This window comes from Dromiciops gliroides, chromosome 1, assembly GCF_019393635.1.
Source record: "Dromiciops gliroides isolate mDroGli1 chromosome 1, mDroGli1.pri, whole genome shotgun sequence".
NCBI classification, from domain to species: domain Eukaryota; kingdom Metazoa; phylum Chordata; class Mammalia; order Microbiotheria; family Microbiotheriidae; genus Dromiciops; species Dromiciops gliroides.
Window position 1 is genome coordinate 743,290,611 of NC_057861.1, and position 14,741 is coordinate 743,305,351.

The 14,741-nt window shown below is 46.7% G+C and overlaps 1 protein-coding gene across 1 annotated transcript in view; it reads left to right on the forward strand.

Moving 5' to 3' along the window:
- The first annotated feature begins 1,042 nt into the window (after positions 1-1,042).
- The window catches only part of TBX20 (T-box transcription factor 20), a 68,822-nt gene continuing 55,123 nt past the window's right edge, over positions 1,043-14,741 (forward strand). The window contains exons 1-3 of the mRNA XM_043979025.1: positions 1,043-1,172; positions 5,666-5,933; positions 9,226-9,390. Of these exons, the coding sequence (XP_043834960.1) occupies positions 1,043-1,172; positions 5,666-5,933; positions 9,226-9,390 (563 nt within the window). The remainder of the gene's footprint in view (positions 1,173-5,665; positions 5,934-9,225; positions 9,391-14,741) is intronic.

Consider the following 14,741-nt stretch of genomic DNA (forward strand, 5'->3'; position numbering starts at 1 on the left):
TGCCCACTCGCCTGCCACCCTGTGCTGCCGCTGCTTGGGAGCTTCCCAGACAGAGGGTATTGGACAGGATGGGAAAGCCCAACTGCATAGCTGAGATCCCTTTAACGGCCCCAGGACCCTCGATACTTCCAGAGGCCGGCTCCTTTCCTCTCTTTCCCTCTCCCCTTCTCCCAATAGGACGAGAAAGTGAGCAGCTTCTGAGAGTTTGAGGCTCTGGATCACTTTTTTTTTCTTCCCTCTCCCCCTCTCCCTCCCCCCTTCCTCTCCTCCTCCTCCTTTTCATCCTCCTCCTCCTCTTCTTCCTTCTCCTCCTCCTGCTCCTCCTCCGCCCCCCCTCTCTCCACCCTCCAGGTCTCCTCCTTTCTCGCCCCTATCGGCTGAATCAGGAAGCCGGTGACGTCGGCAGGCGCTGACTGGCTGAAGACCGATAGGATCGCAGCCTCGGGCAAATTAAGGTGCAGAAGAGCGTGCGTCCGGGTGCAGTGGCCACCCCCTCCGGGCTTGCCGCCGACACCGCTGCGGACTCGCTCTTAGCGTCTGATCAGGAGCATCTAAATTCGGCCAAGCAGCAGGTCACTGCAACCACTCACCCTCTGCCTTTGCCTCAGGCCAGAGGACACTAAGGGACAGGGGCATGCAGTAAAATCCCTGGTATTTGCGCCCCGGGAGTCTTTCCTCCGTTAGGAAGCCCCCAGGCTCCTCCAGGTCACTCTGCCCCCCCACTCCCTCGACCCGGCTCCCCAAAGCCGAACTGACCCTCATTTCTCAGCCAGTGTAGTCTTAGGTCTGCTTAACTGACCTTCAATGCTCCTGAGCTCTGGTAGGGCTTTGAGGGGTCAAAGCCGGGAGGGAAGAAAGCAAAGTCTTGGGGATTCAGGGAACTTAAGTGGAGGGAGATTTCTGGTGAGAGTGTTTGGCTTCCGCTCTTCGCTTGTCTAGAAAGTTTCGCTTATCTCCCCTTTCTTTGTTCCCTCTGATCTGGGGGAAAGCTGGGAGTCAGCCTCGTAGCCTCCCTGCCTGGCTAGGACCGCCGGGTGACAGCATGGAGTACACGGCGTCGCCCAAGCCACAGCTCTCATCAAGGGCCAACGCTTTCTCCATTGCGGCGCTCATGTCCAGCGGAGGCGGCTCCAAGGAGAAGGAGTCTTCGGAGAACACCATCAAACCCTTGGGTGAGTGAACGAGAAAATAGTCCCCATGGCAAGGAGGCTGGGACTGTCTCCGCAGAACCCTTCGCGCCTCCCACCCCACCCCACTCCTGCCTGCTACCCGCGGGGTTCGCTTCATATCCGCGTCCCTGAACCCATGCACGTATCTGCCAGTCGATCCGCCTGGCACCTGGGAAGCGATAAGGAGTATGGCGTGTTTGCTTGCTCTAGGCTAGTTGTAAGGAGGTCCAGGCTAAGTAAGGGGAAGAGGCAATGAGAAGCTCTGGGGGAAGCGGGTTCTCATCCACCCTCAGGGCGGCAGAAATACAGAGAACCCAGGAGGGACGGTTCCCCTCAACAATGACAAGGAGCGGCAAGTCGGGGTTCTCCACTTTGGGCTCCACGCACTAGTTGTGGCCAGTTTGCGAAATGCAAGCAGGATCTTCTTTTCTTTGATTGTCATCACCGGGAACTTGATTTTTGCCAAAATTTAAGCTGTCAGAGCAGCCGCTCTTCCCCTTTCCCACCTCCCCCGCCACTCGTTCCCCAAATAAATGACGAGAAAACCTCTCGAATTGTGAGAGAGAATTCCTTGGTACATTATGTCCCTGGCCAGTTCGAGAACAGGCTGGGAGAAACGCAGGAGATCCAGGGCTCCTCTTCTTGGAAGTGAGTTTCAAACCAAGCGAGCGACATTTCTCAGGAGAGTGATTTAGCTGTTTGCAAAACCCCAGGTTCAGAACACAGTAGACTAGGTTTGGAATTCAAAACAAAACAAAACGACTATTGGCTTCCCCCAGATCTAGGCTCAGCACAGAAGCTTTCCTCTTATCAGGCAGTCATCGCCTTAAAACTGCCCTCATTTTCCGTCGGGGTTGGTGAAAACATTAACCAGTAACCATTTTCGAAATTCCTCCCCTTTTAGTTACAGTGTTTATTTAGAAATCTTGGCCATTTATAGCAAACCTTAGGCCCACCGCGGCAAAGAGTGGTGAAGTTTCTTCACGTATGAGTCTGAGAAAGGGTTGGGGGGGGGGGTAAGGGGGGGCAGAGCCGAACCGATGGAGGTTCCAGGTGTAGGAGAAGGGAGCACCCCTAGAAAGAAGTGGTGTCAACGTTTTGCCCCGAAACTTTAATACAACGTCTTAACTGATAGAGCTGGAGGGCAGACAGGAGCAATTGACAAACGAATGTAGGAGCAAATTTCTTTCCTTCCTTCTCTCTTTATCGTTCTCTCTTTCCTTTCGGTTCTCTTTCTTTCGTTTTCCAAGCATCTCCACTTAGTAGAAACGAGAGAAGGAAACACACACCCATACACACACACCCATATATGTATGTATATAAGCATATATATATATATATATATATGTATGTATGTATGTAGTTCATTCTCAATCTCTCTATATATATAGAGAGATAGATAGATATAGATATAGATATAGATATAGATATATAGATGTAGAGAGAGAGAGAGAGATTGAAAATGAACTACATCCTTAATTGGGGACTTGGCTGATGTGGTTCCAGAATTTCTGCTGTCGGTTGCTGTAGAGTCCCCAATTCATTTAGCTTCCATCTTCGGTCCCGGTCAACCATCTTGCTTCCTCTCTTCTGCTCCCTCTGATTTTTTTTTTGAGAAACTTCCTTGGAGATGCCCAACTCTACCAGCGGAAGAAAATTAAAAATGTGTGTGTGTGTGGGGGGGGTGACTTGGAAACCACTGACACAATTTTTGATTGTCTTTCAACGCTGGCATCTACTGTGTTTCTCAAAGATATGTTTAGTTTCAGGAGAGTCCCTGGGAGGTCTTTTTATTTTTGTAAGATCTTCTCTTATTTTTGGTACAAATCTCTCAAGGAGAGACCCTGCTGTGCTGTTGCAGACCACCTCCAGCCGGCAGGTTCTCTGCTTGTCCCATCAGTCTCAACATTGAATTCATTTTTTTTTCCCTGAGAAATATTAACTCATAGATTAAGAGGTATATTCTCTCTCTCTCTCTCTCTCTCTCTCTCTCTCTCTCTCTCTCTTTTCCTCCTCCTCCTCCTCCTTCCTCTCCTCTTGTTTTTCTGAATTAAGAAGTTACAGAAAAGAAAATCAAATAAGGGAGAAAAAGAAAAAGAGGGAGAGAATGATGAAGAAAAAAATCATATACATAGAGAGTGCAAGAGAGCTTATTCACACTCAGGAATGGAGGTCACTAGCCAGGACTTTGGCATAAGGATCCCAAGAGAGAACTATCAAAATTTTCCCCAAGTGCCATTAAACCGGATATTTATATAGCTCACTGATCTGTACTAGACACCAAGGACTAATCAGTCAGACATTCTTTTAAAAACCCAAAACAGGTGTGAGAGAGGGGCCTCTTCCTCCAGGATTTCAGTTCCTTCTTTGCTCATCAAGGTTGCAACTGACTTCTTCCCAAAGCCTCAGGATGTGAAACGTTGATGGATTTGTGGTGTGTTTGTGGTAGTTTCCTGTCACAGGTAAAAGTGTCCTGTCCACAAATAAGGCCTTCCCTTGGGTTCAGGCCTCTCCGGGATAATTGCACAGTGTGGTTCACCATCCCACTATCCTATGGAGCTGTGCTAGGAGATCTCTCCAGGAGATGTGTCACCCATCCCATAAGGCTGAAAGGGTAACTTTGTTAAGGTGAAGGGGGAAGCATCCAGCTCTCCCCCTTCTTTTAAAAGTGAGAGTCAAAGAAAGCTCCCCCCCACACCTTGTGCTTCTCTGGTTTCTTTGGACCATCAAATATTTTTGTAATAATGTATTTAATTGTTATCAAAGAATCTGGTTATCTAACCTTTCTAACACAATGAATGGGGAATAATCATAGCAATTCCCTCCCTGGCTTGTAGAGAGCATCGTATCTGGTGGAAGCCCAAATCTGACCTCAAACGCTATCTATGTTATCCTGAGAGAATCTCTTAACTTCTGTTTGTCTTGGTTTCTTCATCCATAAAATGAATATAATAATAGCACCAATATCCCAGGGGTTTTGTATGAATAGAATGAGATAATTTTAAAAGCACCTTGCCAACCTTAAAGCACTGCATAAATGTTAGCTATCATTATAACATGATTAATGTGATACCATTTAATTTATCACAGGATGATAACATTTGATAATCTGTTCTAGTTTATACAACCTGGTATAATATAATGTTGCAGAAGAGTTGCCTCTATGTACTTTAGTCGAAGAAGGTTTCACACTGGGAGCACCCTATATCGATTAAATTACAGGTGCACTTCCCACACCCCACAGTTTTAGGTTATAGATTTATGTAGTAAAATAAATCTCTGTAGGTTTATTATTAATATTGTAAATGGGGCTATACCGATTTTATAATGTATCTACAGAGACACGTACATATCATGAATAATGATGATAGTAGCATTTATATAGCCCTTTAAGGGTTGCAAAGCCCTGCGCGTTATCTCATTTTGACTATAGGTATATTCTGCATATATTTATAATATAGATATAACATGTATTAATATAAAGCACAGATGTATTATAAGCAAATGCAAATTCTGTAGAGGATACAACTCTCTTTGTTTTTAACTGTAGATATATTTTAATCAGCCACTGGTGCCGGCTCTCTCTGCACTGACCCTGCAGGCGGGCCTTAGTGGAGAGCTGTTTGGGGATTGCTTTCACATTGCAAGCTCAAGTAGTTGCTTTTTTAAGGAGCGGAAGATAATGGAGACAATTAGGCAGGTCCCCCTGTGTTCTGTCAAAGTGACGGGCGCATTTGGGGGCCCTCCCTGTCAGCCCGTTGAAGGCTCCTTCCTGCTTGGCCCTTATCCTGGGGGGGCGGGCGGTGAGGGAAGGAGCGAACTCGGCCCGCCCCCCACCCCCGGCCCACTGGGCATCAGGGATTCTGCAGTGCTACGCTCCACCAGCCCGACTCCTTAGTCCCAGCCCGCCATCCTCAAGGTGGGCTGAAAGGTCTATTTGCCCGTGGCCCTAGGAACAGCCGGGGTCCCTCTCGGGATGCAGGGAATTGTGGTTTGGGGATCTCCTTTCGTTTCTAGCTGTTAGGGGATGCTGGCATGGGTGAAGGTGACGGGAAGGCAAGCCTAGGAGCAGAGAGGCCTAGGAGCCGAGGCCGGGGCAGGGGCGGGGGCTGGGACCGATCGCCGAGCCCCCAGGTCTTGCTCTCAGCTTGTCTCCTTCCTGATCCCTCAAGTCTAGACTTGAGATGGTTTGAAAAACTGCCGGAAACACTTGCTCGGCCCTCACCCGGTCCTCCACCACTAGTGTCCTGTGTTCCAGATCGGTTTCCTAAAGACAGATCGCAGCGCCCGGAGAGCGAGCTCACTGGGCCTTCCCGAAGAGCCCGCGTCTGCCCAACAGGCGGTCTGAGGACGCCGCGCTCTCTGCCCTTGGCCTCCGCGCTTCCCAGGCTGCGGGAGGGTCCTTCTGGTCTCCGCCGTCCTACGACCAAAGCCGTACCCCCTATCTGTCCCGGGCCCGCAGCCTTCCCCAATTCACCCTCTTCTCTCTGCACCAGAACAATTCGTGGAGAAGACTTCCTGCGCCCAGCCCCTTGGCGACCTCCCGGGGCTCGACTCCCACGGCGACTTCGGCGGCAGCCTTGGAAGTGGTGGCGGTGGCGGCGGCGGCAGCCCTTCCTCTCTGTGCACCGAGCCCCTCATCCCCACCACCCCCATCGTCCCCAGCGAGGAAATGGCCAAGATCGCCTGCAGTCTGGAAACCAAGGAGCTGTGGGATAAATTTCACGAGCTGGGCACCGAGATGATCATCACCAAGTCGGGCAGGTAGCTGAGGCTCGGGCGCTTTGGCTTTGGGGAACTCCGGCGGGAGGAGAGGAGGGGCCCCGCTGGGCGAGGGCAGGAGTGGAAAGTCACTTCATAGGGTCACAGGAAGGGACCCCAAGAGCCAGCTAGTCCTATCTCCTCGTTTTACATATCAAGAAACGAAAGCCCAGAGACTTGCTCTTGGTCACTCATAGAATCTTAGATAAAGAGATGCAAGGAGCCTCAGAGGTCATCGAGGGCAACTCTCTCACTTTACAAAGGAGGAAACTGAGGCTCGGAGAGATTGTAACTTGCTCAAGGTCATAATAGTAGGCAAAAATCCTTGCTGCAAAGCAAGAAAACCTCCATTCCCCTAAACACTGCTTTGGAAAAGATTTAAACGGACGTTGGACGTGGTCTCTCTTCTTTCGAGGTCCGAGGGAGGGGAGAAGGTTAGGAATCCCAGAGAGCGTCCGGATCCTCTGGAGGGCTGTAGGTGCTGGGGGACGCCCACGTCATTCCTGGGGCAACATTCCTTAGTCCCAGGACCCAAACCGGAGGCCCAGCGGTCTCCTGACCCCTGGCATGTCGAGTCAGGGGGACACTGGGGCCTTGGTGCAGAAAAGGAAGGGTTTCGGGGCGGGGGGGAGCCTGGTTTACCAGAGGGGAGGGCAGGGAGCTGGGAGACGGGAAGAAGCCCGAAATTCAGGGAGACCCCAGGCTGGGAGCAAGCCCCGGCCGCCTTAAGAAAACATACTCTGGGCAGAGGGCAGGCAGAGCTGGCTTGAGACGGGGATTTATCCGGTTGATCACGGTCGCCGCCAGACTGGAATTTCCTCAGTCGGAATGGCCCAGACCTCTTGGGAACTGGGAGCTCAGGGCTTCCCTGTTTATCCTTCCTAGTTTGCAGACTACCCCTGGACTTTGGGGAGAAAAAAGTAAAGGGAAATAAAACAATAAATAAAGGCAATGCTGGGGGCGGGAGGAAGGGGAACCTGTAGAGATGATTGTCGATATAATATGGATCCTAGATTTAGTGCTAGAAGGAACCTCCGAGGCCACCATCTAGTACAGCCCCGGCTTTTACCGAGGACGACACTAAGATCCAGAGAGGTAAGTGACTGGTCCAGGTTCCTACACGCAGTATTCGGTAGAGCGAGATTCGAACCATGATGCTTTTATTCCAAATCTAATCTTGCCACTGAATTGGATTCTGAAAGCATCAGGCCCAAGGCTTCTTAATATTTCAGGGGGCCCGTGAATTTAACTGGGGAAAACCCCATATTTATTTTCATTAACCTTTAGTTTCTTTTGTCATCTTGTGAATTTTTTTATGCATTTGAAAAACATTCTGAGAAAGACTCCATAAGTTTCACCAGATTGCCGAGAGGATCTGGGGGAAGGAGGAGGGGGCGGGGGGAGGATCCTTGATCCAATCCAACTCCCCTCTTTTACAGAGGAGGAAACTGAGGCAAGTTTCCAGTCAATGGATCAAGAAACTTTTATTAAGTGCCAGGTACTGTGCTAAACTCTGGGGCAAATAATGTGGCCGAGCTCATAGAGCTGGTAATTAGCAGACGCAGGATTCGACCCAGATTCTGACTCCCTGTACTACTCAGGGGTTGAAATCGATTTTTTTGGTTTTTGGTTTTAGAAATCGGTATAAGGAAGAACAGAGCAGCTGCGCGTGTTGGGGGCGATCTGATTAGGCAAAGTGTGTCATGTGAACTGGCTTGGGGAAAGTTATAGAGGGATTTAGAAACTACGGATTTCCATGGAAGACCAGCCGCTTCCATGGGTTTCCCAAAGAACCCTAGCATCAATGCCATCTTCCTCTTTCCATCTAAGGACCAGACAGCTAGAAGTAGACTGGGTCTGTCTGCCCTATATCACTCCCGAGGTCAAATGCACAGGAAAGAAAGGAAGAATTTGCCTAGTAGAAAGTGTGTGTGTGTGTGTGTGTGTGTGTGTGTGTGTGTGTGTGTGTTGGGGGGACAGGTTCCTTTCCCTGGATGCGGCACTTGCTGGGGTAGCACAGTACTAGAGTTAAGGGTCAGTGGATTTTGTCCCCAAACCTTCCAACTGTTGGTTGGAAATAGCCGAAGGCATTATTATGAAACAACCCACGTCTGAGCCCTGAGTCCTAAATTCGTCCTAAAAGGACTTTCCTCCCGCCTTGGTCACAAATGCTGACTTCAGCGAGTGCCCCTAAAAAGTGTCAACATTAAAACATTCTGGGAAATCTGCTGGTACTCGGCCACTATCAGTTCTCTGAGCTCCTGGAACAAAAGAAGCGCGGTGTGAGGCGATTTTAACACAAGAATATTTGTCGAGAGACGGAATGAGGCATTTAGTGGGTAGAGAGCAAGCCTTAGAGACAGGAAGTCCTGGATTCAAGTCTTACCTCTGATACATACTGACTGAGTAACCCCAAGCAAGTCAATTAAGCCTCTCGGCAACTACCTAAGACTGTAAATTATAGATTTTTCCCCCCTCAGGGCAATGAGGGTTAAGTGACTTGCCTAGGGTCACACAGCTAGTAAGTGTCAAGTGTCTGAGGCCGAATTTGAACTCAGGTCCTCCTGAATCCAGGGCCAGTGCTTTATCCACTGCGCCACCTAGCTGTCCATAAATTATAGATTTATAATTACAGATGAGGTATCCATCAGCATGGGCAAAGAGAGTTTCCGATCCTGGAGTTCCCTCACCTCGATGACATAAAAGACCCCGAACAAAATAAATCAAAAGGCATTTATGGAACACAAGGCAAATTGGAGGAGTGTTCGAGAAAGGCTGTGTGCGGGTTTTGTTACGTAAATAGAAGCAGGAGTCTGGAGAGACCCACTTAGAATGAAACCCTAGAGACGATTAGCTGCCAACTATTAGCTGTAAAGTCACTTAACCTCCGTCAGTCTCAGTTTCCTCATCTGTAAAGTGAGGATAATAGCATCTTCGGCACCTACGTTACCTGATGTAAGGATCAAGTGGGATAAAAGGTTTAAAGCGCTCTGTAAATGTCAGCTATTATTACCACAAATCCGGCCCACGTGAAAGAGACAGAATTCAATCCCAGCTGAGAAATGTAGCCCAGATGGAAATCATAGGGTGATCTCAGAGGATCTTTGACCTTGCAGATAGGAAGGAATGTGCTAGGAGAGAGAACAGGCTGAAATAAGCCTGTGAGAAGCCCCTGGATCATTTTCTTCACCATCAAAGTTCCCAATTACGGAATCATTTAATCCCCACCCCCCTCCACACCCGCATTTCAGCCCAAGTTTGTGTGTGACCGATCCTTTCTCTCCTCCGGTTTAAGGCGAATGTTTCCTACCATTCGGGTGTCGTTTTCCGGGGTGGACCCTGAAGCCAAGTACATTGTTCTGATGGATATCGTTCCCGTGGACAACAAGAGATACAGATATGCCTACCATCGCTCCTCTTGGCTGGTGGCTGGCAAGGCCGACCCTCCCCTTCCCGCAAGGTTTGTCCTCCTCCGTGCCCAGTTTTCTCATAGGAGAAATATTTATGTCCAACCTCCCCCCCCCCCCCCGCCCACCTATCTGCAGAATTCCGCTGAGCTGCCCAGAGAGTTCTACATGGGGATTTACAGTAGTCTGTTTTGAAACCTGCTGCTGCTGCTGATTCTGGAAAGAAAGCGCCCAGGCAAACCAGGAGGGCTGACTGCTGAAGACCAGGGTTAATCCAGGGAGAGGATATTTACAGACAGAAAGCAGCACCCTTCCTTTGGACCCTTTGTCTAATCCTCCCCCTCCCCCCCAAACCCCTGTATCTCCTGGAATTTGCAGCATTAAAATTTACTAGACATCAGGGGCCACTAAAGACAGAAAAGATATTATTACACAATTGGTATTTGTTCGACTAATTACAATGAATATTTGTTGCCCGTTTGGTTAGATTACGTTATAAACAAATCATTTTGTGTCAATCATGTTCTCATTTTAAAGGATTCGATTTTATTATTATTATAATCAATCAGTAATCGATAATTTTTTTTTATTAAGTATCTCCTATGGGCTAGGCAAGGGCAGCTAGTTGTCGAGGTGGATAGAGTGCTAGGTTTGAAGTCAGGAAGACTCATCTTCCTTAGTTCAAGTCTGACCTCAGACACTAGCTGTGTGATCTTGGGCAAGTCACTTAACCCCGTTTGCCTCAGTTTCCTCATCTGTAAAATGAGCTAGAGAAGGAAATGGCCAACCACTCCAGTATCTTTGCCAAGAAAATCCCAAACAGGGTCACAAAAAGTCAGACATGACTAGGCACATGTACCAGGCACTGTGCTAATAGTTACTATTATCAATTATTTTTATCTTCATAATCATCTACTAAGTCATAGAGAAGTGTTGTCTGAATATGTGAGGGAGGGGAGTCCGATAAAGTCTTTGAAGTATTTGGGATAACTATATCATTTATATTACTAGATATTGTGCTTTTTTGGGTTGTTTGTTTTGGACCTGCAAACTAGGGAATTCGCTCCACCAATGGATTTCAGGGAACCCAGGTCTACATGAGTTCAAATAAATCCAAGATTAGCTCTCTATCCCCCTCTTTCTGCTTTATTGTTTCCTTTTACCGTGGCATTCATCCCAAAGAAAGTTGTATTTTGTTGGTGTTTACTGTTCCAAAGCACACAATGAGGGAGCATTCTAATGAACAGGAATATATACTTCATTGACTGGCAGTGAAGAATAATAATAATAAATAACTAGCATTTGTAATGGTGCTTTAAGGTGTGCAAAATACTTTACAAATATTATCCAATTTGATCTTCTCGACAACCCTGAGAGGTAGATTCTATTATTATCCCCATTTTATAGATCAGAAAACTGAAACGGAGGCGAAGTGACCCATGAGAGTATACCCTCCCCCGCCAAACTATATTGTGTTCATTTTTTCTATATTTTATCTATATTTACACTCCACTCATAGTATATAATCTTCTTGAGGGCAAGGACTGTTTCAATTTTGTCCTTGTAGTGCCCACACCTGGTATAGGGCGTGGCATACAATGTCTGCTTAATAAATGTTGGCTTATCGTTTGGAAGTTGAAAGTTCCAGTGGTTGGTGGTGTAGTTAAATTTAAACCAAACACCAAGAGTTAATTTTATTCAGCATGGAGTACTTGAAGGGAGAATGTTACCATGTATGGCGTGAGTATTTGGTCTTTTGTCTAACTAGAACTTTGTGATAGAGCAAGGATTTCCCTGAGATACAGTGCTGTTGGAGCCCTTGAGGTCTAGCTCTGTCAATGACTCCTCAGAGAACCCTCCCTTCCTGCTGTTTGGATGCTGTTCTAGGGACCCTGAGATGTGATTGGTGTTGAGGAGACATCCCGGTGTAGTGGGGGAAATGTTGCCTGGGAAGTCAGAGGACTGAAGTAATCCCTCTATACTCTTTGCCCCTGTGTGACCTTGGGCAATTTACCTAACCATATGGACATCAATTTCCTTGCCTATGGTCTCTGCATTACATGTGATGGGGTTGACTTAGAAGAGCCCTCCCAGCTAGAAATATGCCATCCATGTGCCTCAACCTCTTAAAGGACTGCTCCTTGCCCTAGAAGAGCTGTTATTGTCTCTTAGAAGGTGTTCAGGAGGAGGAACACCAACCACTTTCTGAAATCCCATTGTCAGAAGAATTGGCTCCAGACAAAACAACAGTCACCCAACTGTTGCTAGGTATTATATGGGGGACAAGGACAGAACCTTTGATTTCCATTGATCTAGAGAAAGCCTTAGTGAGAATATTCTCTCTACCAAAGCAGGTCAGCACTTTCTCTGCCATTAACAATCTTATAAAGAGAATAATCAGAAGCACTGAGGTAGTCAACATTGTGCTCAGGGTCACAGAGGCAGGATGCACCATAGACAGGTCTTGAATATGGGTCTTCTTGGCTGAAGCATCCTGCTGCCTCACTCTCTAAACAGGTATGCATGTATGTACATGTGAATTATTATACATTATAAATATATATGAGGGGACATGTGATGTAGTGGACAGAGAGTTAGTGTTGGAACTCAAGTGTCACCACTGACCAATACCATCTGTGTGACCTTGGACAAGTGTCTTAATATTTCAGTCCTCCTAGGCAGCTAAGACAGACAGGTGCAGAGAAGGTGCTGACCTGCATTGGTAGAGGCAGGTTCCTCTCTTGGGAATTCCCTATAGTAGTGACAATTATAGATCTATTATCTATGTGTGTGTAAGTGTGTCTACACACATGTATACGTACCTATCTATGTACAGGTGACTTATAGGGATAGGGACCAGACTCCTGATTTTCTTGGTAAGGAAATCTCCACTCTCTAGAGAGGTTAGTACCTTCTTTGAAACTTAACAGTCTTAGAGAGAATTACCTGGGACCCTGAAAGGTTGGATAACTTGCTAGTGTTACATAACCAGCATGTAGCAAAGGCAAAATTTAAACTTCACTTCACCACCGCCCCCTCCAACTCCTTCACACACATCAAACCTCTGCACTTTGTTAGTTTGAAAGAGGAGTTGTTTCAGCGCCTTCCCCCAACCCTCTGTCCCCTACCCCATTAGAGGAAGGATGAGGGCAAAGTCCTATGCCTGTCTGTTTATATGTCGTTCCCCCCCCAACACATATAGTGTCTATAACTACAAAGATATTTAAATGACGCAATCAACATTCTCTGCTACTGACTAGATCAGGTCATTGGTCTATCAGCAGCTGGTTCTTGGCGGGGGGATGGTTGTTTATGAGTCTGTTTTAAGGGGAAAAAACATATTAGGAACACCTTTGCAGATGCCTTCCTTTTCTCCTTCTTCTCCCTTCATGATCCTCACTCCCTGCCCAGTGAAACTCTCTCACTCTATTTACACACACATTTTCTTCCTATCTAAAGGCTTTATGTATGTACTGGTGACAGAAGCTGGCAGACATGAAGGTCAGCAGGGCTCTGGAAATGTGACATCTCTTGTTGATGTAACTGCTCTGTTGCTGGCTGGGGAAGGGAAATGCTTACCAATAGCTATCTAAGCTCAAGCATGTTTAAGTTGCTGCTGGAATTTTAAGTCTTTCTGGGGACTGGCAAAAAGAAGGGCTTCCCTCGTTGAGTTTTCTTCTGCCTTCATTCCTCCTTCAGTGTCTATGGAATTGGGAGCATTCTTGATCAACTCAATCTATTTTTATAGAAGTTACAAATGAATCCTTAGACACTGTCCCATTTTGCAGCTCCATTGGGCTGGGGAACTCTAAATCATTATACATACATACATACATACATGTATACACATATGTATGTGATGTGTATGTGTATATATGCATATGTATGCACATACACACATAATATGCTGTTGTGCTGAGTGAATCCTATTGGAATTCAAAGCTTGGAAGGGATTTCTTCAGTGTGGGGTAACTTCTGGTATGGAAATTCCATCTACCAATGCAGATTGGCAACTCATGTTGAGAGTGTAAGTCTAAATCCAGGATCACAGTTGCCTGGGGCGTGAGAGTTTAGGTGAATTGACCTCAGTCTCATATCCAGTATGGTCAGAGACAGGACCAGTTCTTCCCAGTTCTTCCTGACTCCAGGGCCTATGCTCCACACTCTAAATCAATCCCATCTCTCCAGTATGTGTGTGTGTGTATATATATGTATGCATATTTATGTACATAGACACATATATGTAACATTTTAAAATCTACATTTGTTTTCAAAGTTCCTCAACTATTCAATAATATTAAAATTTTTTTGGTTTGTTTTTCGTGGGTCAATGAGGGTTAAATGACTTGCTCAGGGTCACACAGCTAGCAAGTGTCAAGTATCTGAGCCCAGATTTGAACTCAGGTCCTCCTGAATCCAGGGCCGGTGCTCTACCCATTGCACCACCTAACTGCTCCCCAATAATCAATTTTTTTTAAAATAGAAAATAACATTCTGCTTCACATGGGGCAAACTTTGCCTGGGATGTATGTTATATTACATTTTGGCAGAGAACCTGCTGAAGCTTCTTGGCAAGAGAAAATGGGTTTTTTGCCCCAATATTAAGGAGCATGGCTAGTAAGCTAATAGGGGTCAGATACCAGGACAAACAATAATCTCACCAGTTTCTAAAATCCTAAGGAATCTCTCCCTTTTTGCCACTGAAAAACCCTCTCCTTTCCAATGGCAGAGGGCTGCCATTGAAAAGCATCTCTGCCCCTGGATTTGCACACAACGTGAAATCCCTTTCTTCCTGCTGTCAGAGACTAAAACAACTTTTTGTTACCAAAGAACATTTTAATCGAAAGCTTTTTTGGACACTCCCCTTTCAAGTCCTTTTAAGTGTTTCCAGGGGTTGGCTTCCCGGCAGAATCCTTGCCGTTCTGAACCTTTCTGCACTGCATGCTTGTGAGGCATTATACGTTTCAGCATGCACATCTTGTCTTTCCTTGTCTTCCGTGATGTCTGTTCCCCCTGTGACAAGCTGTGGCCTGGATTCTTTGGCCACCATCTCCGCATTCTCTAATTGTATTATCAGAGGTTTTTAAGGGTTGGCCTTAGGAAGCCAGACACAGTTGTAAGGAGTTATATTGGAATGGGATTTTTCCCCCTTTAATTCAATTCAATCCAACAAGTGTTTATGGAAGGTCTACCAAGTGCCCGGCACCATGCCCAGGATAAAAAGACAAAAATGAATCTGTCCCTTTCCTTAAGGAGCTTGTGTTATATTGGAAGGACATAACATATGCACAGATACATATGCATGTATGTATGCATGCATAGAAAATACCAAGTCATTTCCTTGATAAGGAGAGAGAATTGACATGTAGGGGGATCAGTTGGGCCTTGAAGGAAGATAGGAATT